Source organism: Salvelinus namaycush, chromosome 15 (assembly GCF_016432855.1).
Source record: "Salvelinus namaycush isolate Seneca chromosome 15, SaNama_1.0, whole genome shotgun sequence".
NCBI classification, from domain to species: domain Eukaryota; kingdom Metazoa; phylum Chordata; class Actinopteri; order Salmoniformes; family Salmonidae; genus Salvelinus; species Salvelinus namaycush.
Window position 1 is genome coordinate 25578660 of NC_052321.1, and position 25123 is coordinate 25603782.

At 42.0% G+C, this 25123-nt stretch overlaps 2 protein-coding genes across 13 annotated transcripts in view; one reads left to right on the forward strand and one right to left on the reverse strand.

The window, feature by feature from the left end:
* Positions 1-5859, forward strand: ckba (creatine kinase, brain a). Of its 2 annotated transcripts, XM_039009617.1 has the most exons (8): positions 1-87; positions 733-934; positions 2408-2562; positions 2701-2833; positions 4397-4568; positions 4869-4992; positions 5160-5349; positions 5540-5859. In XM_039009617.1, exons 2-8 carry the CDS (start codon positions 742-744, stop codon positions 5716-5718), a joined length of 1146 nt encoding a protein of 381 aa, XP_038865545.1. In that variant the 5' UTR covers positions 1-87; positions 733-741; the 3' UTR covers positions 5719-5859. The 2 variants fall into 2 exon arrangements, with proteins under 2 accessions (XP_038865545.1, XP_038865546.1); XM_039009618.1 differs by lacking the exons at positions 1-87; positions 733-934 and adding an exon at positions 1345-2268.
* Positions 5860-5920: 61 nt separating this feature from the next.
* Positions 5921-25123, reverse strand: part of LOC120060356 (MAP/microtubule affinity-regulating kinase 3-like) — a 44501-nt gene continuing 25298 nt past the window's right edge. For 4 of the 11 annotated variants that reach the window (XM_039009612.1, XM_039009606.1, XM_039009611.1 and 1 more), the window contains 4 exons: positions 22670-22936; positions 21883-21909; positions 7064-7108; positions 5921-6681 (listed from right to left, as the gene is read on the reverse strand). In XM_039009612.1, coding sequence (XP_038865540.1) covers positions 6336-6681; positions 7064-7108; positions 21883-21909; positions 22670-22936 — 685 coding nt within the window. In that variant the 3' untranslated portion in view covers positions 5921-6335. The remainder of the gene's footprint in view (positions 6682-7063; positions 7109-21882; positions 21910-22669; positions 22937-25123) is intronic. The other 7 variants (XM_039009616.1, XM_039009615.1, XM_039009610.1 and 4 more) reach the window with 3 other exon arrangements.

The window sequence follows — 25123 nt, forward strand, 5'->3', positions numbered from 1 at the left end:
TAACGTTGGTGATTGCGCGTCACGGTCTGAAAAATAGGGATCTTTGTGTCTTCCCCTAGTAGTAGTAGTGACCAGCCTCGGCAGCAGGTAGGACCCCTATTTCTACTCACTCGAGGATGATCAGAATGGCATCAGTCGTTTTAACCCCAAATCAGCACATTAGTGACTCATTAGCAAATACTTTTAAACATTTTTAGCAGAGGCTAGATTTAAAAGGATATCCATTCATATATTTTACATATTTCGGGGAAATATCGATAATAGACAACGCAAAACAGTTATATCTGTAGCCGTGATCGAGCAGGAGACCTCGTTATGTTGATAATATTGCTCTAGTCTAGTGTGCCGCACCTGTTACTATCTCACATAGCCTACCCTACTTTATTGTTCCGAGCGACTTGGATTTAACAAGCAAAATACCACTCTAGACTAGAACTCTATGAAATAGTTACTTGGATTGGAATGACACTGCTGCGCAATCTTTAGCATTTGACTTGCATTCCATTACTCCGCCTCTAGAGTAAAGGGATCTTTTTTATTTTATCAACTTTCTGTCGACATTTTCCTCTAGCCTATATAATCGTCTGACTGTCGTTCAGTGCATTCGCTTACTGCACAATGCGCATATTGATCCATGCAGTCACATAATAAAAACCAAGTATTTGACAGTTATGTTGTACTATTTTCAAGCTCACATTCACCAGTTTTTCCTCCACTCCGTGTTGCGTCCAGGGATCAGCCATGCCTTTCGGAAACACCCACAACGTGCTAAAGCTGAAGTACGCTTCTAGTGAGGAGTACCCAGATCTCAGCCAGCACAATAATCATATGGCCAAGATCTTGACTCCTGCCATCTACGAGCGTCTAAGGAGCAAACAAACGCCCAGTGGATTTACATTGGATGATGTCATTCAAACCGGGATTGATAACCCAGGTAAAGACCCATGCAGCGTTCAACCATTAAGCCATGTGTTCTGCCTCTTAAAAGTGCGTTTAGTGAGGGCGCCCAGTACAGAGATGTTCAGAAGGTTGAGGTAGAGGTCAAGTCCCTTTTGGCAATGGCTTTCTGCCTGCTGTGGGTTAGGTCTATAAACCCTGTAAATGATTTGAAGTAAATTATTTCCTACATAATTTTTTGGGAACAATTTCATACATTTAAAGTTAGTTGCCAAACACTGTAATAATTATATAATTTACAGCATATTATTTAAATGACATGATTTCACATACTATGATACACTCTAGTTCACTTTTGCTTGTTTTAACAAGCTTTACTTAAGCTTAACGTTTGCTTGTTCCTATCGTTTATCTATCAACATAGCAATAGCATACATAATGTCCGCTCAATCAAAAGGACAAAGTGCAAATATGAGTACTATCCTCCCATTGAAATATATATGTCCTTGTCTGCATATTTTTTGCGGAACGCAGACGTTCTAGGACACTTGTCAGCCCTCTGTATCAAACTACTTTCTGTTACAATGCCGCCTGTTCCATGTTATCTGACAGAATGTACAACAAACTTATCCCAGTACTGACTTGCATTGTTCACGAGTCGCTCATCTAGAGGTCAAGTCTCGAGTCAATTGATCATGAGTCTAAGTCAAGTCGCAAGTCATTTTCTTTGCGACTCTAGTCTGACTCAGACTCGAGTTTCCATCTCTGATCCAGTATCACATCTAGGGAGGCGCTCATTCCCTTTTGTTCTGCACAGTGACCTTGTTGATGGATTATATAACTCTATACGAGTCTGTAATCAATAGGGAGAAGGATGCATGTATTCCATTGGCCTGCATCCATACCAAATGCCCAAAGCACAATGGTTCAATGATTAGTTTCAGATAGCCTTTCAAATTCTGCTGGGAATAATGCTTGTTGGTCTAGCATACCATAAGAACATATCAATACGGAAACCATCATAGATTGTCACTGCAATAAGTGACAATCTGGTGACTCCATATGAACTAAAATGGTATAGCCCAACCCTCTTTGAAGGGAGCTGAGGCGCTGAGTAGATAGTCCAAATGCATTTAAGCATAGCAGGTGGCTTACCCTGTAGAATGTGTTTGTTATTGTTCAGCAATGATAAAATGGCTAAACTGACCATCAAGAGGCTGTCACCTGAGGAGGAGTTCCCTGACCTAAGCCAGCACAACAACCACATGGCCAAGGTCTTAACCCAGGACATGTACACCAAACTCCGAGACCGTGCCACCCCCAACGGCTTCACCATAGATGGTGTCATTCAGACGGGGATTGATAATCCTGGTAAAACGAACCCATCCTGAGTCTGTCGACTCCACCTTTGGAGTCTGATGAAATGCTAACTATTATTTGAGGTTAATGTTTGTCATGCTCTACAATTTGTCTCCTAATTGACTCTCCTGTTTGTTTGTTTTTACGCCAGGCCATCCCTTCATCATGACTGTGGGATGTGTGGCTGGAGATGAGGAGACATACGAGGTCTTCAAGGAGCTGCTGGATCCCATCATTGAGGACAGACATGGAGGATACAAGCCTACAGACAAGCACAAGACTGACCTCAACCCAGACAACCTGAAGGTACTGCCCTCTAAATGGGTACCTGGTTGACTGTGGTCTAAGGCAAATGTTCAACTGTGTACCCTGCAGGAAAGTAGACCAGTGTTGTCAAGTTACAGGTAACTCTAGGGTAATTTTTTTATATTTTTTTATTTACAGGGTGGAGATGACCTGGACCCCAACTATGTCATTAGCTCCCGTGTCCGAACAGGCAGGAGCATCCGTGGGTTCTGCCTGCCCCCACACTGCAGCCGTGGAGAGCGAAGGGGTGTTGAGAAAATGTCAGTCGAAGGTACTTAACCCACCCTAAAAAATGTATCAAGATGGACTGAACATATTTTCTAAATGTTTTTACCCAATAAATTGCAAAGATGGGAAGTGTAGAAATAATGTCTTGAGGGGTTGGGATGGTGTGTTTAATGCATGGTAGAATTGTAGACAGATTAACTAGAATGGTGTTTGAACTGTGGGGTGGAGCGGTGCAGAGATTTGCAATCCAGTACTGCAGTAGGGTCTGGGGCTCTGAGTGGATGCCAGCCTAGAATGATGCCAGTTCCCTCTTGCAACATTACTGTGTGGAGGGTCCCCTCTAGTGGTGAACTGTGAATTTATTTGTCTGTTACTGACAAAGGATCGCTTCAGACCAAGGGTATTCATAGACCAGGAGTATTTATTTTAAAAAACATATTTGTACACTTATCTATTTTTCCCCGGAGGTAGTGCAGGGGATCTGTGAAAAAAAATATTTAAATGTATTTTTTTTAAAGTGGGAAAACGTTTTCAATGTTTTTATGAATTTTACTAGCAACAAGACTAGACATTTTGAATTACATAACTACAATGGAAAAGAGGTGAATAATCATCTTTCTAATGTCAACTTTATTTCTCAACTCCTAATATTGCGCAAATTGCATTCAATGGAGTATCTGACATAGGCTTTGACTGGTAATCACAGGTGCTTTTTTTTCATGGCAAGTGATACTGGCTGCTGGTAAGCTTTCTTGACTTGGACATACATTTTTGCACATGGCAAACCTTTGTTTAAACAGTTGCTAATAGTGACTGTGTTTGACGTAGAGCTGGCACAATTATCGTATAGTCTTAATATATACATTTTAGGAGAGGGGGGGGGGGGGTCAACTTTATATTGAAGTGTGGATATATAGTTTACCTAATTCATTTCCAAAAGTTCTAATTTGTCAAACATTTTGTTTTTGAGAAAGGAGTGTCACCAAAGCTGTGTTGTATGAATTGGGTAGGCCTATGTTGTATTTGAAAGGGGGATACCTAGTCAGTTGTACAACTGAAATGTGTCTTCTGCATTTAGGTATGGCTAAATGATGCATACAAGCTCAAAACACTTCAACAAAAATGACAATTATTACAATATCTATGGTCATTTGCACGACAATTAATCATTACCCAAAATGTCAGAGTTGTCACAGCCCTAGTTGGAGTAATGTTAGTAATGCTAATGTTAGTTGACACTACTTCCAATTATAATGTGGGGATGTCACAATAATGAAACACTATCTACCAAACCTATTCATTTTAAAATGTTGATTATACTTGTCCTTTCCATTATTATTCACCGGATGACAAGGTGTGGGGGGGGAAACACATTTTGCTAACATTATCTGGGTCCCTGGGCAAGGAAATGTTGAAGACCCCTGCTTTAGACTGGAGATCACTGTCTGGACATATTTATATACATTGAATTGATCCTTTCTTGAGGTAATTTCTGGTTGTAACACAACCAGATTGAAAGCCATGTAATGAAGACTGCACATTCAGTCATCCAGTAAGCTCGTACAGAGCCAAAGTATCTGACACATCTGATTTTGTTCCTCTGCAGCTCTGGACTCCCTGTCCGGTGACCTGAAGGGGAAGTACTATGCCCTGAAGAACATGACAGATGCTGAGCAGCAGCAGCTAATTGATGACCACTTCCTGTTTGACAAGCCTGTGTCTCCTCTGCTGCTGGCCTCTGGCATGGCCCGGGACTGGCCTGATGGCAGGGGTATCTGGTGAGAGGACAGGGTTTTTCATTCCCGCACTTCTAGGTTTCCTCAAAGGTATTAGAATTTGGTTTTGTTCTAACTCACCAGTCATTCTTACTTTCTCACTTCTCAACCTTACTTTATTCAAGTAAATGACTGTGGGAAGGGATAGGAAATTCTCAGATGCCCTCTAACTAGATGTACCTTAATCTCTGCTAAGTCAGAGGGTAAATGTTCATAATAGTTTATACGCTGGTGGTGGCATAAGCCATTGTCATTGACCTTGTAAGAGGACCATATAACATCTATTTATTCTAATCTGTCAAGGCACAATGATACCAAGACCTTTCTGGTCTGGGTCAATGAGGAGGACCACCTGCGTGTCATCTCCATGCAGAAGGGTGGCAACATGAAGGAAGTGTTCAACCGTTTCTGCACTGGCCTCACAAAGGTGAGAGAATATCTGAGGAATACATTGAAGGTTTTGAGAATTTAAATAAGGATAATTTGCTGTTGCCTTATTAAAAATGCTCAGTGTAAAAACATGTGGGCAATGATCAATCGATGGTGTTTGTATTCCTTTCCTTGTTAAAATTTGACACGATCTCTTTTCCTCAGATTGAAACCCTGTTCAAAGATAAGGGCACTTCATTCATGTGGAATGAGCACTTGGGCTACGTTCTCACCTGCCCATCCAACCTGGGCACAGGGCTACGTGCTGGAGTCCACGTCAAGATCCCCAACATGAGCAAGCATGCCAAATTTGAGGAAGTGCTCAAGAGGCTAAGGCTCCAGAAACGTGGAACCGGTAAAACATTTATCCGTCACAGAACCAGATATCTACTTTTGTTTGTTCGCTATTGCTCAGGGTAACTTACAAGCACAGTAATGCGGTAGAATGACTAACACTGGCAATAGTTCTAGCATTAAAGCTGGAATTTCTCTGAAAGGAGTATTGTAGCTGTTAAGTCCATCTTCTGACGTTGTCTATATTCCAGGTGGGGTGGACACCGCAGCTGTGGGTGGCACCTTCGACATCTCCAACGCAGACCGCCTGGGCTTCTCTGAGGTGGAGCTGGTGCAAATGGTTGTGGACGGTGTCAAGCTGCTGGTTGAGATGGAGAAGAAGCTGGAGAAGGGCCAGTCTATTGATGACCTCATGCCTGCCCAGAAGTGAAACTCTTGATTGCCTCCCCCTTGTCATCTGAATGAATGTGACGTTATCCTGGAATGCACTCTGTAATAAACAGCACTTACTCACTCATACAAGACACTCACATTGAAAGAGGACATCTGAAAATAAAAACTGTTTCTTCCATGTTTGATTCTAATTCTTTCCCCATTTGTGATGTTGCACATCCTCATTTAGAACTAAAATATACGGAGTCAAGTTGACATTTTTATTGACACTGGTGTTCTTACCTAATGAGCATTTACATAAATTCCACCTAAATTCAAACAATATATAAAACAAACGGAGTATAACAATGTGTCGCTGTCTTGAAAGTAAGATACATTATTTACACTGAAAACAAAGTTAACTTTAATGAAATAAATAAAGACAAAGCTTTGTCCATTTTCACAGCATGACCAACTATATTCAATTTGTTATGATGGTCTAACATGACCAGATTATATACTGTAGCTATTAGTAATTCAGTGATTATTGTATAGGAATGCTTTTGGCATTTTATCATTCAATACATACTGTATTTTGTGGAGAAAAAAAGGAAACTGCTACTTTAATGATTGTACAGCTTAAATACTTTCTAGACATAGTTCTGCCCTTTTTGTTCATAGCTTTAACTCGTTGGCGACTTTGGATGCAATGTTTTTAAAAGTGATGGATGAGCCTGATATCCTCTTGAATCTCACGCCATTGAGGGAGAGGCGGGGCAGCTTGCACACCTCCATCTCCCATTGGACAAGGTTCTCAGCATGTCCATCACCATGGACACAGAGCAGCAGGAAACACTCTTGCTGTTCAAAATCGCAGTTGTTGGCGTTGAGCACCTTGCGTATCTCTTCCATGATGTCGCAAGGCTCCATGGAGCTGGTGGTCCTCATACTCCAAGTGAATCTAAGGGAGCGGGGTTTACTGTCTTTATTTTCCCCTTTCTGATCCCCAGGTACATTGCGACTGATAAGAGGGAGATAAAGAAGTTTAATTAACTAAAGGTCTGCGTTTTCCCCTAGGTTTAGTCATTTTCATATCTGTTTATGGCTCGGTATCATGAATAGACAAAATAATGTAAGGTATTGATCAAAGGGGCAATTAGCAAAGCATACAGTAAACAGATGGTCATGCAGCACACTAGGAGGAGCACAACATTGAACTAAAATAACCACACCATCACATACAGAGACCACTTCCATGGGGAAAAGGTGAGGGAGAAGGACCCTATGGATAGACAGATGGCACTACTGGTTGACTGACAGAATGGAGAACAGAGCTGGGAGTGAAGTGATATCAAGCCTGTTGTCACAGGAATATCAGGTTGCGAGAGCAACATACACCTCACCTTGAGCCCTCAAATCTCCCGTTTCTCTCAAACTCGGTTGAGACTCTGACAGTTGTAGAGGGAGCAGAGCAAGATTGGGAAAAAGAGAAAAAACACAAATGTTGACTTCCAAAGAGAGTATTTTGTCATTTCAAGGATGACAGAGAACACTGTACTGTGAATATATATTGAGAGATATATAACATACAGTGAGCTCCAAAAGTATTGGGACAGTGACATTGTTTTGGCTCTGTACTCCAGCACTTTGGATTTGAAATGACACAATGACTACTTTAATTTGAAGGTATTTTCATCCATATCAGGTGAACCGTTTAGAAATTACAGCACGTTTTGTACATAGTCCTCCCCACCCCATTATAGGGGACTAAAAGTATTGGAACAAATTCGCTTATATGTATATTAAAGTAGTAAATAGTTAAGTAATTGTTCCCAAATTCATAACACACAAAGCTTGACTATAAATTTGTTGGATGCATTTGCTGTTTGTTTTGGTTGTGTTTCAGATGATTTTGTACCCAATAGAAATTAATTGTAAATAATGTATTGTGTGCCATTTTGGAGTCACTTTTATTGTAAATAAGAATGTATGTTTTTAAACACTTCTACATTCATGTGGATGCTACCATGAATACGGATAATCCTGCATGAATAATGAGTTAGAAAGTTATAGACTCAAAAAATATCATACTCCCAAGCATTTTTTTGGGGGGGGTGATATTTGTGCGTCTAACTTTCGACTCTCATTATTATTCACAACTAATTTAGGATTATCCATAATCATGGTAGCATCCACATTAATGTAGAAGTGTTTAGAAACAAGAAAGCCACCACCAAATAACTATAACCTCAATATGGAAGTGTTGACATGAAACCTGTGCAGAATCAATGGAAAAAGAGACTTTGAACTAGTCACACTGATCAGTCTCGCTGGTGTTCAAACTAACAAAAAGTGCTTCAACAGACCACATAGAGCAAGGGGATACAGGAATGGAAATGTGTTGAGTGACGTATGACAGCTTGGATACGTTTGTTGACATGAAGAAATTCACCCAAACAAGACAAAAACAAAACCATACAATGGAACACACACCCACATGTCTAATACACACATTGTGTATTAGGGTCAGTGCATGCAGACTGGGGCTGTTGTGGGAGCTCTCATGCAGTCTATTCTCGAGGTTGACAGACAGCAGGACAGGGGTCCTCTAGACATCCTCTAACATGTCCCATGTTTCTTCCCTCTATGTGACACTGGTTATGTTAAGAGGAGAGGGGGTTGGCTTGAAAGACAATTAGGCAAGCAGTTACAGGGCCATTGTAGGACTGCATACCATGTCCACAGACCCTAATGAGTTTTGTGCTGCAGACATGCAGACTAGCTTTGAAATGAGTCTACAGGAGGGTAGAGAAAGTTTAATTCCTGGAGGGTTTAGTTAGTGGGCAAGATAGAAGCCTCTAGCCAGGGGGATGAGGGACAAGAGAAGTACTGAGACTGGATCTGGGGCTGGGAGTGTCACATACACATTCTAGAGAGAAGGGAATGTGACCATGTAACCATGTTGTATACGAGTTTGTATGTCAGAGTTCTGTGTGGAGAGAACAGAGTTGAGCCTAACTCTTATGGGGACATAAGGGTTGAAATGATCCCTTACTTTAGGTCTCCATCTGCGACTTCCTATAACTTTCTAAATCTTACGCTCTTGAAAGCGTGTATTTTTTTACAGATACATGAAAAGAGAGTAAGAAAAAATGACATGATCACAGGCCGATAATGCCAGGATGAAAAGGAGGAAGAGGAAGGTGGAGAAGAGAAGAGGAGAGATGAGTGGACAGAAGACTTACTAAGAGTCTTTGCTCCCTGGGAAGAAGGGATGGCAGGCCCTGATTTGGCCGTCTGCCGTTTGGCCGGGTCAATACTGACCCTGAGGGGAGGAAGAGCAGTGAAAGGTCCAAGGTTAAAGGGCACAGAAAGGTCAGGGAGACATTGGCACACAGCAATACAAAAGTGAGGAGAAGTGTGAAGGGAGGGCAAAGCGCATTGCCTACTACTGAGACAAGAGACTCCCTGCTAAGACTTCCTTCCTTATACTTCAACCAATCGTTTCTAAGATGCTGTTACTCTGTGCAGAAATAAGAATCACTCGACAGAGAAATGAAATGAGTGACAAGGACATGGTGAAGGAAGAAAGATGGAAGGGTTGCAAATGTGATGGAACTTCCTGAGATGTAGAACTCCTGGTCGCCACTAGATCTCAGTGTGCCACTAAAGGCCTTTTCACTGCATTGTTCTTAGCCCCGGGCTATCTTAGCCCCAGACTAAGACTGGCCCTGGGCTATCTTATCCTGTGATCACACAAGCATTTGTTCACTCAGGGCTATTGGGCTAAGCTTCAGCCCTGGGCTAAGGATTCACAATTGTATTCCAAAGCCCTGGGCTAAAGGGGTCTACACAGAATATGCTAACGAAGCCGACGGAGCGTAGCGCAGTGTTGAAATGTTGTTTGGCATCACAAAAGGGGCGGATCGTAGTTGTGCGCTCGGACATTCGATGTACTCCTGTGCCACATGAAAATTGTAACACGCCGTATCATTCCTTCCGTAGCCGTGGGTGCAGTGCTGTGTGAAGTGCTTGACTTGGAATGAAATAGGTGCCGGTACTCATTTTGGGTACCAGTACGGTTTATATTTAGGTGCAGGAGCTCCACAATACTTTCGAGCTAATATTTTATAAGAGGAACAGGAGCTCAAGCAGTAGAACATTTTAGGTGCCGGTACTCAGCTCCAGTGAGCTCCTGCACAAGTCAAGCACTGGTTGTGTAGGCAATGAAGCTTGCTTGGTTCCTTGATCTATAGCCTTTAGGTCCCTCAAACTAAATTCGACCTCGAAGCCAGTTCCACTGCATTTTTTCATTGTTCCCCTCTAACCAGGGACTGATTTAGACCTGTTACACCAGATGTGTGCAATTAATTATCAGGTAGAACAGAAAACCAGCAAGCTCCGCACCTCGTAGGGTAAGAGTTCAGTACCCTTGCTATAGGCTATGCATCAAAGTAGCCTATATTACATTGATAAGAAAATAATAATAATAATAATAATAATCTCAGTGACTGTAAAAAAAAACATTGTAGCCTTTTTAGAATCCCCCCCAAATAAATTTTGTTTAGATGTAATAACTAGGGACTCCAGACTACTGGTAAAAAACAGGGGTGTAAAGTACTTAAGTAAAAATACTTTAAAGTACTACTTAAGTAGTATTTTGGGGTATCTGTACTTTAATATTTATATGTTTGACTACTTTTACTTCACTACATTCCTAAAGAAAATGTACTTTTTACTCCATATATTTTCCCTGACACCCAAAAGTACTTACATTTTGAATGCTTAGCAGGACAGGAAATGTGTCCAACTCACACATGCTTCGTTTGTAAATTATATCTGAGTGTTGGAGTGTGCCCCTGGCTATCCGTATATTAAAAAAAACAAGAAAATGGTGCTGTCTGGTTTGCTTAATATAAGGAATTTGATATGATTTAGACTTTTATTTTTGATACTTAAGTATATTTTAGCAATTACATTTACTTTTGATAGTTAAGTATATTTAAAACCAAATACTTTTAGACTTTTACTCAAGTAGTATTTTACTGGGTGACTTTCACTTGAGTCATTTTTTATTAAGGTATCTTAACTTTTACTCAAGTATTACAATTGGGTACTTTTTCCAACACTGGGAAAAACAGCTGTGAGATATATGCTTTTTCTCCACAACCAAAACATGACATTCTATTTGAGCTGATATGGGAGTGAAGACATTCAAGCAGCATATCAAACTGAGATAATGTTCTAGGTCACATGGGCAAGAATAAGAATATTTAACTATAAATCTGATTATAAGGGAAGCTAAAAAAAACTAGCTCGCTTGCTATGTTTTTAGCTGCCAGCTTGCTACTACTAGCAAGGGAAGGAGACTCTTCCTTGTTTTCACTAAATAAAAAAATGAAAAAGATAATACATTGTTATCGCCCCCTTGTGAATATGAGTGGGACCGGCGAGGATATTGTGTTACCAAAAGGTGTCCGCTACTCCAAAATCCCACTCCACCCACATGCACGCAGGTAGATCAACTGAGTGGAGCTTGTGGTAACCTTAACAGACAAACACAACATGCGAACAACAATCTCTCTGCTAAGTAAGACATTTATTAACACATGTCTTCTTGCTTCCAGCCTAGCATTTGATTTCCAACAGTGGTGGTTTGTAAACCTTGCTGTCTGCCTGTCTGACCTCAAAAACAATGTTTCACTCATACAGATCCTATTAAATTACTAGAGGGGCTATATCATAAACCCTCAAAGTTCCATAATGACACAAAAATGGCAGCCATCTTGGTCAGGGAGAAATCCCAAACCACTTTAATTTACTTAAACAGGAAAATAAAAGTAAGACATGTGATGCGTCAGAAATGAATGTAATGGAATAATTATAGTCAATTGAAAATATTGTCATATAATTATAATCTGAGACATTTTCTGTATAAACAGCCTCTAAAACATATGTAAACAGACCATAAATGTCTCAGATTCTATTTTCTTGGAAAGCTGTGAGTGCTATTATATGACAAAATATCAGTACTTGTCCTATCATCAACTGTTTGCGCCAGTGTATGGCTGCGGATTGAATGCATTGTTTGAATGGAATGTTTGCATATTGGCAGTTAATTAGAAACATTTATGGAATAATTATTCTAAAACTGTCTGCCTAGCTAGCTAACACACATAGGGTGCAGATAAATTCTTCACATTCATTGTTTTACACAATATCTTATCACAGCACTGGCAAACCATGGTTGACCAACTCCCTGACTAACATGGCTGACCTTTGGACCATCATAAGAAGGTTCATTCTAGTATTCTAAATACAAATTCTATGGTTTCACTGTTGAAATGTGATCTTGCCCTGTACAGAGAATGCTGTGCAGAGACGAGACAAATTTTAATGATCCAGGCAAAAATAATGCAACAATATTATTATCATTGACTAATTACATGTCAATAGATGTCACGCCCTGGCCTTAGTATTCTTTGTTTTCTTTATTATTTTAGTTAGGTCAGGGTGTGACATGGGGAATGTATGTGTTTTTGTATTGTCTAGGGGTTTTGTAGGGTATATGGGTCAGTGTCTTGTCTAGGTGTTTGTATGTCTATGGCTGCCTAGATTGGTTCTCAATTAGAGGCAGCTGTGGTTTATTGTCTCTGATTGAGAGCCATATTTAAGGCAGCCATAGGCATTTGGGTTTTGTGGGTAATTGTCTATGTTGAACGTTTGTTGCTTGTCATTGCACTTAAGTCATTTAGCTTCACGGTCGTTTGTTGTTTTGTTTAGTTTGTATTCAGTGTTTCGTTTCGTGTTTTTCCTTTCTCTAAAATAAAGAGAATGTATTTTGCACACGCTGCGCCTTGGTCCTCTCTCTCACCCATAGACGATCGTGACAATAGAAAAGCTATGAAAACAGTCAAAAGTTTGGACACACCTACTCATTCAAGGGTTTTTCTTTATTTTTACTATTTTCTGCATCAAATATAAAATATATTTTGATTTGTTTAACACTTTTTTAGTTATAACATAATTCCATATGTGTTGTTCCATAGTTTTGATGTCTTCACTATTAGTCTACAATGTAGAAAATAGTAAAAATAAAGAAAAACCCTGGAACGAGTAGGTGTGTCCAAACCTTCGACTGGTACTGCATATATACAGTATATGATGGGATGCATTGACATTATGGACAGTATGTGGATAGAATATTTAGTATATCTGTAGAATACGTAGGATAGAATGGTATATACTGTATTCAGCAATGGTTGAATAAGATGCAATTGACTATGCTTTGCTGTCCTTGTATCCAAGATAATTGTGTAGTTTTGAGAAATTGTCGAGGTTACCTAGCCAGCTACACTTTCAAACAGTCAACAACGCAGCCACTGCTAGCCAGCCTACTTCACCGCCAGCAGTACTATATCATTTTAGTCAATAAGATTTTATTTTATTTTTGCAACGTAAGCTTAACTTTCTGAACATTCGAGACGTGTAGTCCACTTGTCATTCTAATCTCCTTTGCATTAGCGTAGCCTCTTCTGTAGCCTGTCAACTATGTGTCTGTCTATCCCTCTTCTCTCCTCTCTGCACAGACCATACAAACGCTTCACACCGCGTGGCCGCCGCTACCCTAACCTGGTGGTTCCAGCGCGCACGACCCATGTGGAGTTCCAGGTCTCCGGCAGCCTCTGGAACTGCCGATCTGCGGCCAACAAGGCAGAGTTCATCTCAGCCTATGCGTCCCTCCAGTCCCTCGACTTCTTGGCACTGACGGAAACACTGACGGAAGGGGCTACGTCCCTTCCGTCTTCAAGAGAGCGAGAGTTGCACCCCTTCTGAAAAAACCTACACTCGATCCCTCCGATGTCAACAACTACAGACCAGTATCCCTTCTTTCTTTTCTCTCCAAAACTCTTGAACGTGCCGTCCTTGGCCAGCTCTCCTGCTATCTCTCTCAGAATGACCTTCTTGATCCAAATCAGTCAGGTTTCAAGACTAGTCATTCAACTGAGACTGCTCTTCTCTGTGTCACGGAGGCGCTCCGCACTGCTAAAGCTAACTCTCTCTCCTCTGCTCTCATCCTTCTAGACCTATCGGCTGCCTTTGATACTGTGAACCATCAGATCCTCCTCTCCACCCTCTCCGAGCTGGGCATCTCCGGCGCGGCCCACGCTTGGATTGCGTCCTACCTGACAGGTCGCTCCTACCAGGTGGCGTGGCGAGAATCTGTCTCCGCACCACGTGCTCTCACCACTGGTGTCCCCCAGGGCTCTGTTCTAGGCCCTCTCCTATTCTCGCTATACACCAAGTCACTTGGCTCTGTCATATCCTCACATGGTCTCTCCTATCATTGCTATGCAGACGACACACAATTAATCTTCTCCTTTCCCCCCTCTGATAACCAGGTGGCGAATCGCATCTCTGCATGTCTGGCAGACATATCAGTGTGGATGACGGATCACCACCTCAAGCTGAACCTCGGAAAGACGGAGCTGCTCTTCCTCCCGGGGAAGGACTGCCCGTTCCATGATCTCGCCATCACGGTTGACAACTCCATTGTGTCCTCCTCCCAGAGTGCTAAGAACCTTGGCGTGATCCTGGACAACACCCTGTCGTTCTCAACTCACATCAAGGCGGTGACCCGTTCCTGTAGGTTCATGCTCTACAACATTCGCAGAGTACGACCCTGCCTCACACAGGAAGCAGCGCAGGTCCTAATCCAGGCACTTGTCATCTCCCGTCTGGACTACTGCAACTCGCTGTTGGCTGGGCTCCCTGCCTGTGCTATTAAACCCCTACAACTCATCCAGAACGCCGCAGCCCGTCTGGTGTTCAACCTTCCCAAGTTCTCTCACGTCACCCCGCTCCTCCGCTCTCTCCACTGGCTTCCAGTTGAAGCTCGCATCCGCTACAAGACCATGGTGCTTGCCTACGGAGCTGTGAGGGGAACGGCACCTCCGTACCTTCAGGCTCTGATCAGGCCCTACACCCAAACAAGGGCACTGCGTTCATCCACCTCTGGCCTGCTCGCCTCCCTACCTCTGAGGAAGTACAGTTCCCGCTCAGCCCAGTCAAAACTGTTCGCTGCTCTGGCACCCCAATGGTGGAACAAACTCCCTTACGACGCCAGGTCAGCGGAGTCAATCACCACCTTCCGGAGACACCTGAAACCCCACCTCTTTAAGGAATACCTAGGATAGGATAAAGTAATCCTTCTAACCCCCCCCTCCCCCTTAAAAGAGTTAGATGCACTATTGTAAAGTGGTTGTTCCACTGGATATCATAAGGTGAATGCACCAATTTGTAAGTCGCTCTGGATAAGAGCGTCTGCTAAATGACTTAAATGTAAATGTAAATGTATATACAGCGGCTTGCGAAAGTATTCACCCCTTTGGCATTTTTCCTATTTTGTTGCCTTACAACCTGGAATTAAAATAGATTTTTGGGGGGGTTTGTATCATTTGATTTACACAACATGCCTACCACTTTGAAGATGCAAAATATTTTTCATTGTGAAACAAGAAATAAGACAGAAAAAATGAAAACTTGAGCGTGCATAACTATTCACCTCCCCAAAGTCAATACTTTGTAGTAGAGGTCGACCGATTAATCGGAATGGCCGATTAATTAGGGCCGATTTCAAGTTTTCATAACAATCGGAAATCGGTAATTTTTGACGCCGATTTTGTCGATTTTTTTTACACCTTTATTTAATCTTTATTTAACTAGGCAAGTCAGTTAAGAACACATTCTTATTTTCAATGACGGCCTAGGAACGGTGGGTTAACTGCCTTGTTCAGGGGCAGAATGACGTCAGCTCAGGGATTCAATCTTGCAACCTTACAGTTAACTAGTCCAACGCTCTAACCACCTGCCTCACGAGGAGCCCGCCTGTTACGCGAATGCAGTAAGAAGCCACGGTAAGTTGTTAGCTAGCATTAAACTTATCTTATAAAAAACAATCAATCAATCATAATCACTAGTTATAACTACACATGGTTGATGATATTACTAGTTTATCTAGCGTGTCCTGCGTTGCATATAATCGATGCAGTGCGCATTCGCGAAAAAGGACTGTCGTTGCTCCAACGTGTACCTAACCATAAACATCAATGCCTTTCTTAAAATCAATACACAGAAGTATATATTTTTAAACCTGCATATTTAGCTAAAAGAAATCCAGGTTAGCAGGCAATATTAACCAGGTGAAATTGTGTCACTTCTCTTGCGTTCATTGCATGCAGAGTCAGAGTATATGCAACAGTTTGGGCCGCCTGGCTCATTGCGAACTAATTTGCCAGAATTTTACATAATTATGACATAACATTGAAGGTTGTGCAATGTAACAGGAATATTTAGACTTATGGATGCCACCCGTTAGATAAAATACGTAACGGTTCCATATTTCACTGAAAGAATAAACGTTTTGTTTTTGAGATGATAGTTTCCGGATTCGACCATATTAATGACCTAAGGCTCGTATTTCTGTGTGTTATGTTATAATTAAGTCTATGATTTGATAGAGCAGTCTGACTGAGCGATGGTAGGCACCAGCAGGCTCGTAAGCATTCATTCAAACAGCACTTTTGTGCGTTTTGCCAGCAGCTCTTCGCAATGCTTCAAGCATTGCGCTGTTTATGACTTCAAGCCTATCAACTCCCGATATTAGGTTGGTGTAACCGATGTGAAATGGCTAGCTAGTTAGCGGGGTGCGCGCTAATAGCGTTTCAAACGTCACTCGCTCTGAGACTTGGTGTAGTTGTTCCCCTTGCTCTGCATGGGTAACGCTGCTTCGAGGGTGGCTGTTGTCAATGTGTTCCTGGTTCGAGCCCAGGTAGCGGCGAGGAGAGGGATGGAGGCTATACTGTTACACTGGCAGTACTAAAGTTCCTATAAGAACATCCAATAGTATATGAAATATAAATGGTATAGAGAGAAATAGTCCTATAATTCCTATAATAACTACAACCTAAAACTTCTTACCTGGGAATATTGAAGACTCATGTTAAAAGGAACCACCAGCTTTCATATGTTCTCATGTTCTGAGCAAGGAACTTAAACGTTAGCTTTCTTACATGGCACATATTGCACTTTTACTTTCTTCTCCAACACTTTGTTTTTGCATTATTTAAACCAAATTGAACATGTTTCATTATTTATTTGAGGCTAAATTGATTTTATTGATGTATTATATTAAGTTAAAATAAGTGTTCATTCAGTATTGTTGTAATTGTCATTATTACAAATACATATATATATATATTTTTTTAAATCGGCCGATTAATCGGTAACGGCTTTTTTTGGGTCCTCCAATAAATCGGTATCGGTATCGGCGTTGAAAAATCATAATCGGTCGACCTCTACTTTGTAGAAGCACCTTTTGGTGCAAGTCCCTTGGGGTATGTCTCTATAAGCTTGGTACATCTAGCCACTGGGATTTTTGCCCATTCTTCAAGGCAAAACTGTTCCAGCTCCTTCAAGTTCGATGGGTTCCGCTGGTGTACAGCAATCTTTAAGTCATACCATAGATTCTCAATTGGATTGACTAGGCCAATCCAAGACATTTAAAAGTTTCCCCTTAAACCACTCGAGTATTGCTTTAGCAGTATGCTTAGGGTCATTGTCCTTCTGGAAGGTGAATCTCCGTCCCAGTTTCAAATCTCTGGAAGACTGAAACAGGTTTCCCTCAAGAATGTCCCTGTATTTAGCGGCATCCATCATTCCTTCAATTCTGACCAGTTTCCCAGTCCCTGACGATGAAAAAGATCCCCACAGCATGATGCTGCCACCACCATGCTTCAATGTGGGGATGGTATTCTCAGGGTGATGAGAGGTGTTGGGTTTGCGCCAGACATAGCATTTTCCTTGATGGCCAAAAAGCTCAATTTTAGTCTCATCTGACCAAGGTACCTTCTTCCATATGTTTGGGGAGTCTTCCACATGCCTTTTGACGAACACCAAACGTGTTTGCTTTTTTCTTTCTTTAACTTCTCTAGGATAGGGGGCAGCATTTTCACATTTGGATGAAAAGCATGCCCAGAGTAAATTGCCTCCTACTCAGTCCCAGATGCTAATATATGCATATTATTATTAGTATTCGATAGAAAACACTCTATGTTTCTAAAACTGTTTGAATCATGTCTGTGACTATAACAGAACTTATTTGGCAGGCAAAACCCCGAAGACAAACCATTTAGATTATTTGTTTTTGAGGTCACTCTCTTTTCAATGGGTTTTCATTGGGGATCCAGATTTCTAAGGGACCTTCCTGCAGGTCCTATCGCTTCCACTGGATGTCAACAGTCTTTAGAAATTGGTTGAGGATTTTCCTTTGAGAAATGAAGAAGTAGCCATGTTCAGAATGAGGCTCCAGTGAAGTGTACTGTTTGTTAGAGGCGCGTGACCAGAAAGCATGCTACACATTGTTTTCCTCCGGTATTGAACACAGATCATCCCGTCTTCATTTTTATCAATTATTTACATAAAAAAATACCTAAAGTTGTATTACAAAAGTAGTTTGAAATGTTTGGACAAAGCTTACAGGTAACTTTTGAGATATTTTGTAGTCACGTTGTGCAAGTTGGAACCAGTGTTTTTCTGGATTAAACGCGCCAAATAAATGGACATTTTGGATATATATTGACGGAATTAACCGAACAAAAGGACCTATTGGAGTGCCAACAGAAGAAGCTCGTCAAAGGTAAGGCATGAATTATATCTTTATTTCTGCGTTTTGTGTCGTGCCGGGAGGGTTGAAATATGATGGTCTGTGATTGTTAGCTGGGGTGCTATCCTCAGATAATAGCATTGTTTGCTTTCGCCGTAAAGCATTTTTAAAAATCTGACACGTCTGACACACAACAAGTGTAGCTTTAATTTGGTATATTGAATGTGTGATTTCATGAAAGTATAATTTTTATAGTCATTTATTTGAATTTGGCGCTCTGCATTTTCACTGGATGTTGGCCAGATGGGATGCTTCCGTCCCACATATCCCAGAGAGGTTAAGCAATGGCTTTTTTCTGACCACTCTTCCGTAAAGCCCAGCTCTGTGGAGTGTACGGCTTAAAGTGGTCCTATGGACAGATACTCCAATCTCCGCTGTGGAGCTTTGTAGCTCCTTCAGGGTTTTCTTTGGTCTCTTTGTTGCTTCTCTGATTAATGCCATCCTTGCCTGGTCCGTGAATTTTGGTGGGAGGCCCTCTCTTGGCAGGTTTGTTGTGGTGCCATATTCTTTCATTTTTTTAAATAATGGATTTAATGGTGCTCAGTGGGATGTTCAAAGTTTCGGATATTTGTTTTATAACCCAACTCTGATCTGTACTTCTCCACAACTTTGTCCCTGACCTGTTTGGAGAGCTCCTTGGTCTTTCATGGTGCCGCTTGTCTGGTGGTGCCCCTTTCTTATTGGTGTTGCAGACTCTGGGGCCTTTCAGAACAGGTGTATATATACTGAGATCATGTGACAATTCGATTGCACACAGGTGGACTTTATTTAACTAATTATGTGACTTCTGAAGGTAATTGGTTGCACAAGATCTTATTTAGGGGCTTCATAGCAAAGGGGGAGAATACATATGCATGCACCACTTTTCATTTATTTATTTTTGAATTTATTTAAACAAAGAATTTTTTTAATTTCACTTCACCAATTTGGACTATTTTGTGTATGTCCATTACATGAAATCCAAATAAAAATCTATTTAAATTACAGGTTGTAATGCAACAAAATAGGAAAAACACTAAGGGGGTGAATACTTTTGCAAGGCACTGTACGTATGAAATGATAACACAGTATGTAAACATTATTAAAGTGACCAGTGATTCCATGTCTATGTACATAGGGCAGCAGCTACTAAAGTGCAAGGTTGAGTAACCGGGTGGTAGCCGGCTAGTGACAGTGACTAAGTTCAGGGCAAGGTACTGGGTGGACAGTCTGATGGACTTGAGATAGAAGCAGTTTTTCTGTCTCTCTGTCCCAGCTTTAACGCACCTGTACTTACCTCACCTTCTGGATGATAGTGGGGTGAACAGGCCATGGCTCGGGGGGTTGATGTCCTTGATGATTATTTCGTACTTCCTGTGACAGTGGGTGCTGTAGGTGTCCTGGAAGGCAAGCAGTGTGCCCCCAGTGATGCGTTGGGCAGACCGCACCACCCCCTGGAGAGCCCTGTGGTTGCGGATGGTGCAGTTGCCGCACCAAGCGGTAATACAGCCTTACAGGATGCTCTCAATGGTGCATGTGTAAAAGTTTGTGAGGGTTTTAGGGGCCAAACCGAATTTCTTCAGCCTCCTGAGGTTGAAGAGGCGCTCTTCACCACACTGTCTGTGTGGGTGGACCATTTCAGACTGTTAGTGATGTGTACGTCGACGAACTTGCGGCCCCATCGATGTGGATGTGGGCGTGCTCCCTCTGCTGTCTCCTGAAGCTCCTTCATTTTGTTGACATCATTTCTGGCACCACTCTGCCAGGGCCCTCACCTCCTCCCTGTAGGCTGTCTTGTCATTGTTGGTAATCAGGCCTACTACTGTTGTGTCGTCTGCAAACTTGATGATCGAGGTGGAGGTGTGCATGGCCACGCAGTCATGGGTGAACAGGGAGTACAGGAGGGGGTTGAGCACGCAACCTTGTGGGGCCCCTGTGTTGAGGTTCAGCGTAGTGGAAGTGTTGTTTTCTACCTTCACCACCTGGGGGCGGCCTGTCAGGAAGTCCAGGAACCAGTTGCACAGGGTGGGGTTCAGACCCAGGGCCCTGAGCTTAATGCCTCAATCACAGCAATAGCGTCATTGCATAAAATGGTACGCAGCATCATCTGGATACGTGTGCAACAAAAGTTCAACATTCACCTTCTGCTACCATTTCTGTCAAGCCGTCTACGGTAAATCCAACATACGCACCACACAGAACGCACTGCAACTGCCTCTGCAACGCAATGCTGCAAGGCAAATGCAGCGTTCCATTGGAAATGAATGTACTTCTGGTGTACCAAAATGCAATGACTGTTTCACACTGGCTATTTTGGCACAGTGTTTCTGGGGCTAGCCCCGAAAAGTCATTTCTAACCTGCTCCGGAGCAGGGCCAGCTAGCCCTGGGCTAAGGTTGGTGCTAGTCCACTTTAGAATGTGCAAGTATGAACACTCGCTTGGCCCCGGGCTTAAAATCTCCCTTAGCCCAGGGCTAAGCAGGCTCTTAGCCCTGGGCTAAGGAGCAGTGTAAACACGCCTTGAATCAGACTGAGGAACAGAAGCTTTTCTCTGAAGAGGAGGTATGGTGGGAGAGCTTTGTCTTTACTTTTGTTTTTAACTGCTCCTGAGCTGCCAGACCATCCGCTTGTAAATGTTCAGAAATTGATGTCTCAAGACATAATTCCCTTTGAATTTGTGAATTGCATCTGATCTTGCTATCAGTACACCTTGTTCACAAAAGCAACCCAATAATTTATTTCAGAACCCTCTTGGTTCCCTAACAGTGTACATATGACTCCACTAACCAATATTCCACAAACTTAAGTTCCCAAAGCATTATAAACAATAATTATTATCAGAATAATCTATATCAGGGTATTCAACTCTTAGTTGGAGATCCGGAGCCTGCAGGTTCTGTTCTACCTGATAATTAAATTGCACCCACCTGGTGTCCCAGATCTAAAATCAGTACCTGATTAGAGGGGAAGAATGAAAAAAAGCAGTGGAACTGGCTTCGAAGTACAGAGTTGAATTTGAGGGATCTATATCATGCCTCACCACATCACAAAGTCGATCACATTGCGACAAGCCAGCCAAGTTATCACAGGGACCGTCGATCATAACCCATAAACGTACAACAAAATCCAATACTGGACAGAGAATCTGTCTACCTTTCAAACACATATCAGTCTACATAAAACACACAAACTTACCTGGAACAACAGTTCAATACTAACCAATCATTGCTTTGTGAAAAACAAACCAGTCAATAGCAACTACGTAAGCAGCCCCGTCCCCACCGCATGCATTGTAGATTGATTAGTGGCAAGCTTTCTGTTGGCTGTTGATGGATTTTTTTTACTGACCGATCAAGAGGGCAACACTGCCCTTATAATATACCCCATCTTTAACTCTAGAAGCCTGAGACCAATCACAAAGGTTCTAAGCAGTGTGTTAGTTTGTCAGTTCCAGCTTATTATTGGTTAAAGAGAGTTTTAGTTGATTAATTGCACACACTGAAGGGAATAAGGGTCCTACCTTTTGGTAAACCTGAATGACATGTTTCTACAACAGAATCAGGAAACACAAAGAAACATGAACATGAGGAAGGACAACTGAAGGAATATGACTGATTGGTTGAAATTAGTGAAGAAAATCACACTCGGCTGTCCCCATAGCAGAACCCTTTGAAGAACCCTTTTAAGTTCCAGGTTTGAACCCTTTTGGTTCCAGGTAGAACCCTTTTGAGTTCAATGTAGAACCCTTTACACAGAGGATTCTATATGGAACCCAATAGAATTCTACCTGGAACCAAAAAGGGTTTTCCTATTCGGACAGCCGAAGAACCCTTTTGGAACCCTTTTTTCTAAGAGTGCAGGGTGGTTGGAATCATCAATGGTGAGAAGGAGAAGGTTCAAAAGACAGATGTTGATTTCTATTCCTAATGTCAGGTTAGTCTTGGGACATCCTTAAATTGTTGTCAGTAGCCTGGCTGCCCGCCTGAGATGTGTTAGTCAGTCTGGACAAAAACTCAAATTGGGTTTTCCCTGCTGGTTTACACTTGAGGTAAATGTAATTATTGGAACAATCTATTGTTAGTAGGACTGTGAACGTTCCACACAATGTGATTCAGGATGCTAAAAGGAACCGTGTTCAAAGGCCACTCAGAAGGATTAAAAACAAACCATATAAGTAAGAATTTCACTGTTAGTCCACACCTGTTGTTTTGATTTGATATGCAGTAGCTCGATATAGTCAGAGTATATTTTAGGGACTTGGACTCAGTTGAATTGAGTGGCATGGAGCTGTAGTCTCTGACACCTACCTGCGTGTGAGTTTGGAGGTGAGTTTGGAGAAGAGGTTGCTGGAGCCGCGGCTGCGAGTCTGGGTAAGGCGCGCGTCGTCGTCGGACAGTGTGGGTGAGGCTGGGGGCCCATTGTAGGTGGCCGTGCGGTGCTCCCTCAGCTGGCCGCCGTGGAAGGTGCTGCGGCTCGCTGTGCCTCGTGGGAAACGTAGTCTGTCGGGCGTGGTGGCGCTGGTGATGCTGTGGGTGGACACCACAGGGTTCCGCTGGCCAGGAGACACGGCCACACTACAGGGAGGACGGAGGGAAGAGATGATACAGAGAAGACAGACAAACACCTGGCAGTACATACCAGTTCTATACATAGTATCACCATTATCAGAACCTTACCTTCAAGTCCTAAACTCTCAAATTAAATCTAATCTGTGTTAATCATGTTAATTTAGAATAATCCTAGTAGTTCCCTAAAGTGTTCTATTATTAAAGTGAGTTAAAGTCCTAATATCCAGTTAGAACTAAATAAAGAGAGGTAACATGAACACCTTGGGGAAACTGGCTAGTGGGGAAACATGGAGTGACCGACACAGTTTTGGATAGTCGAGGTAGAGGTGGGTGGTGGAGCCGCCAGTGCCAGACAGGGCCCGGTTTCCTGATAGCGATGGAATTTAGGCTTACGAGTGTTTTAACGATGCATCTTTCCTACAACGGCCGAAGATGTAACATGCGTTTCCCAAAACACCATGCAGAATGAACGGTCGCTAAGTGCATCGTTGGAGCATGTGTCGATACTGATAGGATCGAAAGAAAGGGAGCGCTGCTCTCGGGTCAGCTTTCTCCATTCAAATCTTACCTTAACATTATAATTATTTCACAATACTGACGACGGATATGCTACTAAAGAGATATTACCACCTACGGTTGCAAATATTGAGGCGATGTCACATTGTATAAATGATGGGAGACAGGCGCAGGAATTCGTAATAGGGAGGTTTAATACTCCACTCAAAATATACAACATGCCATGAAAAGGCACGGGGACGAAGCCCAAAACAAACACGTACAAAAACACAGGGACGTAACCCAAACAAAAGAGCAAGGTTAAACCTCTAATAAATACACGGGATGAGACCCGCAATACACTACACGGGGTGAGACCCGTAATAACAAATGCACAACAATACACGAGACGAGACCCGTAATAACAAGTGCACAATACACGCAAGCCGAAATAGCAAAGCACAGGTACTCACAGACCAACGGACATGGGAACAATAACCGACAAAACAATGGTGAACAGAGGGCACATATATACAATTACTAATCAGGGGGAATGGGAACCAGGTGTGCGTAATGAAACAGTTCAGTGATGCTGAAGGCCATTGTGATGCTGAAGGCCATTGTGACGTAGTCTCCAGCGCTGGTGCACGGAATGAGCAGCAGTACCAGGGGAATCCGTGACAGGCGGCTTATTCTAATGCTAACCCGAAAAAAATTCACTTATTTCACTGATTTGGCACATCATTGCACACATGTTAGGTTACACACCATGAAATACAGTATATTGAGACAAATTAAAGACAGTAGCAAAATAAACCACCATTTATTGAACATTAAATGTATTTCAATATGATTGAAATAGCTCTTTAAGCTACTGTAGAGGTCGATCGATTAATCGGAATGGCCGATTTCAAGTTTTCATAACAATCGGAAATCGGTATATATATATATATATTTTTTTTTTACACCTTTATTTAATCTTTATTTAACTAGGCAAGTCAGTTAAGAACACATTCTTATTTTCAATGACGGCTTAGGAACAGTGGGTTAACTGCCTCGTTCAGGGGCAGAACGACAGATTTTTACCTTGTCAGCTCAGGGGATTCAATCTTGCAAACTTACAGTTAACTAGTCCAACGGTCTAACCACCTGATTACATTGCACTCCACGAGGAGCCTGCCTGTTACGTGAATGCAGTAGAAGCCAAGGTAAGTTGTTAGCTAGCATTAAACTTATCTTATAAAAAACAATCAATCAATCATAATCACTAGTTATAACTACACATGGTTGATGATATTACTAGTTTATCTAGCGTGTCCTGCGTTGCATATAATCGATGCGGTGCGTATCGTTGCTCCAATGTGTACCTAACCATAAACATCAATGCCTTTCTTAAAATCAATACACAGAAGTATATATTTTTAAACCTGCATATTTAGCTAAAAGAAATCCAGGTTAGCAGGCAATATTAACCAGGTGAAATTGTGTCACTTCTCTTGCGTTCATTGCACGCAGAGTCAGTGTATATGCAACAGTTTGGGCCGCATAATTTGCCAGAATTTTACGTAATTATGACATAACATTGAAGGTTGTGCAATGTAACAGGAATATTTAGACTTATGGATGCCACCCGTTAGATAAAATACGGATGTCACGTTCTGACCCTAGTTCTTGTGTTATTTCTTTGTTTTAGTTGGT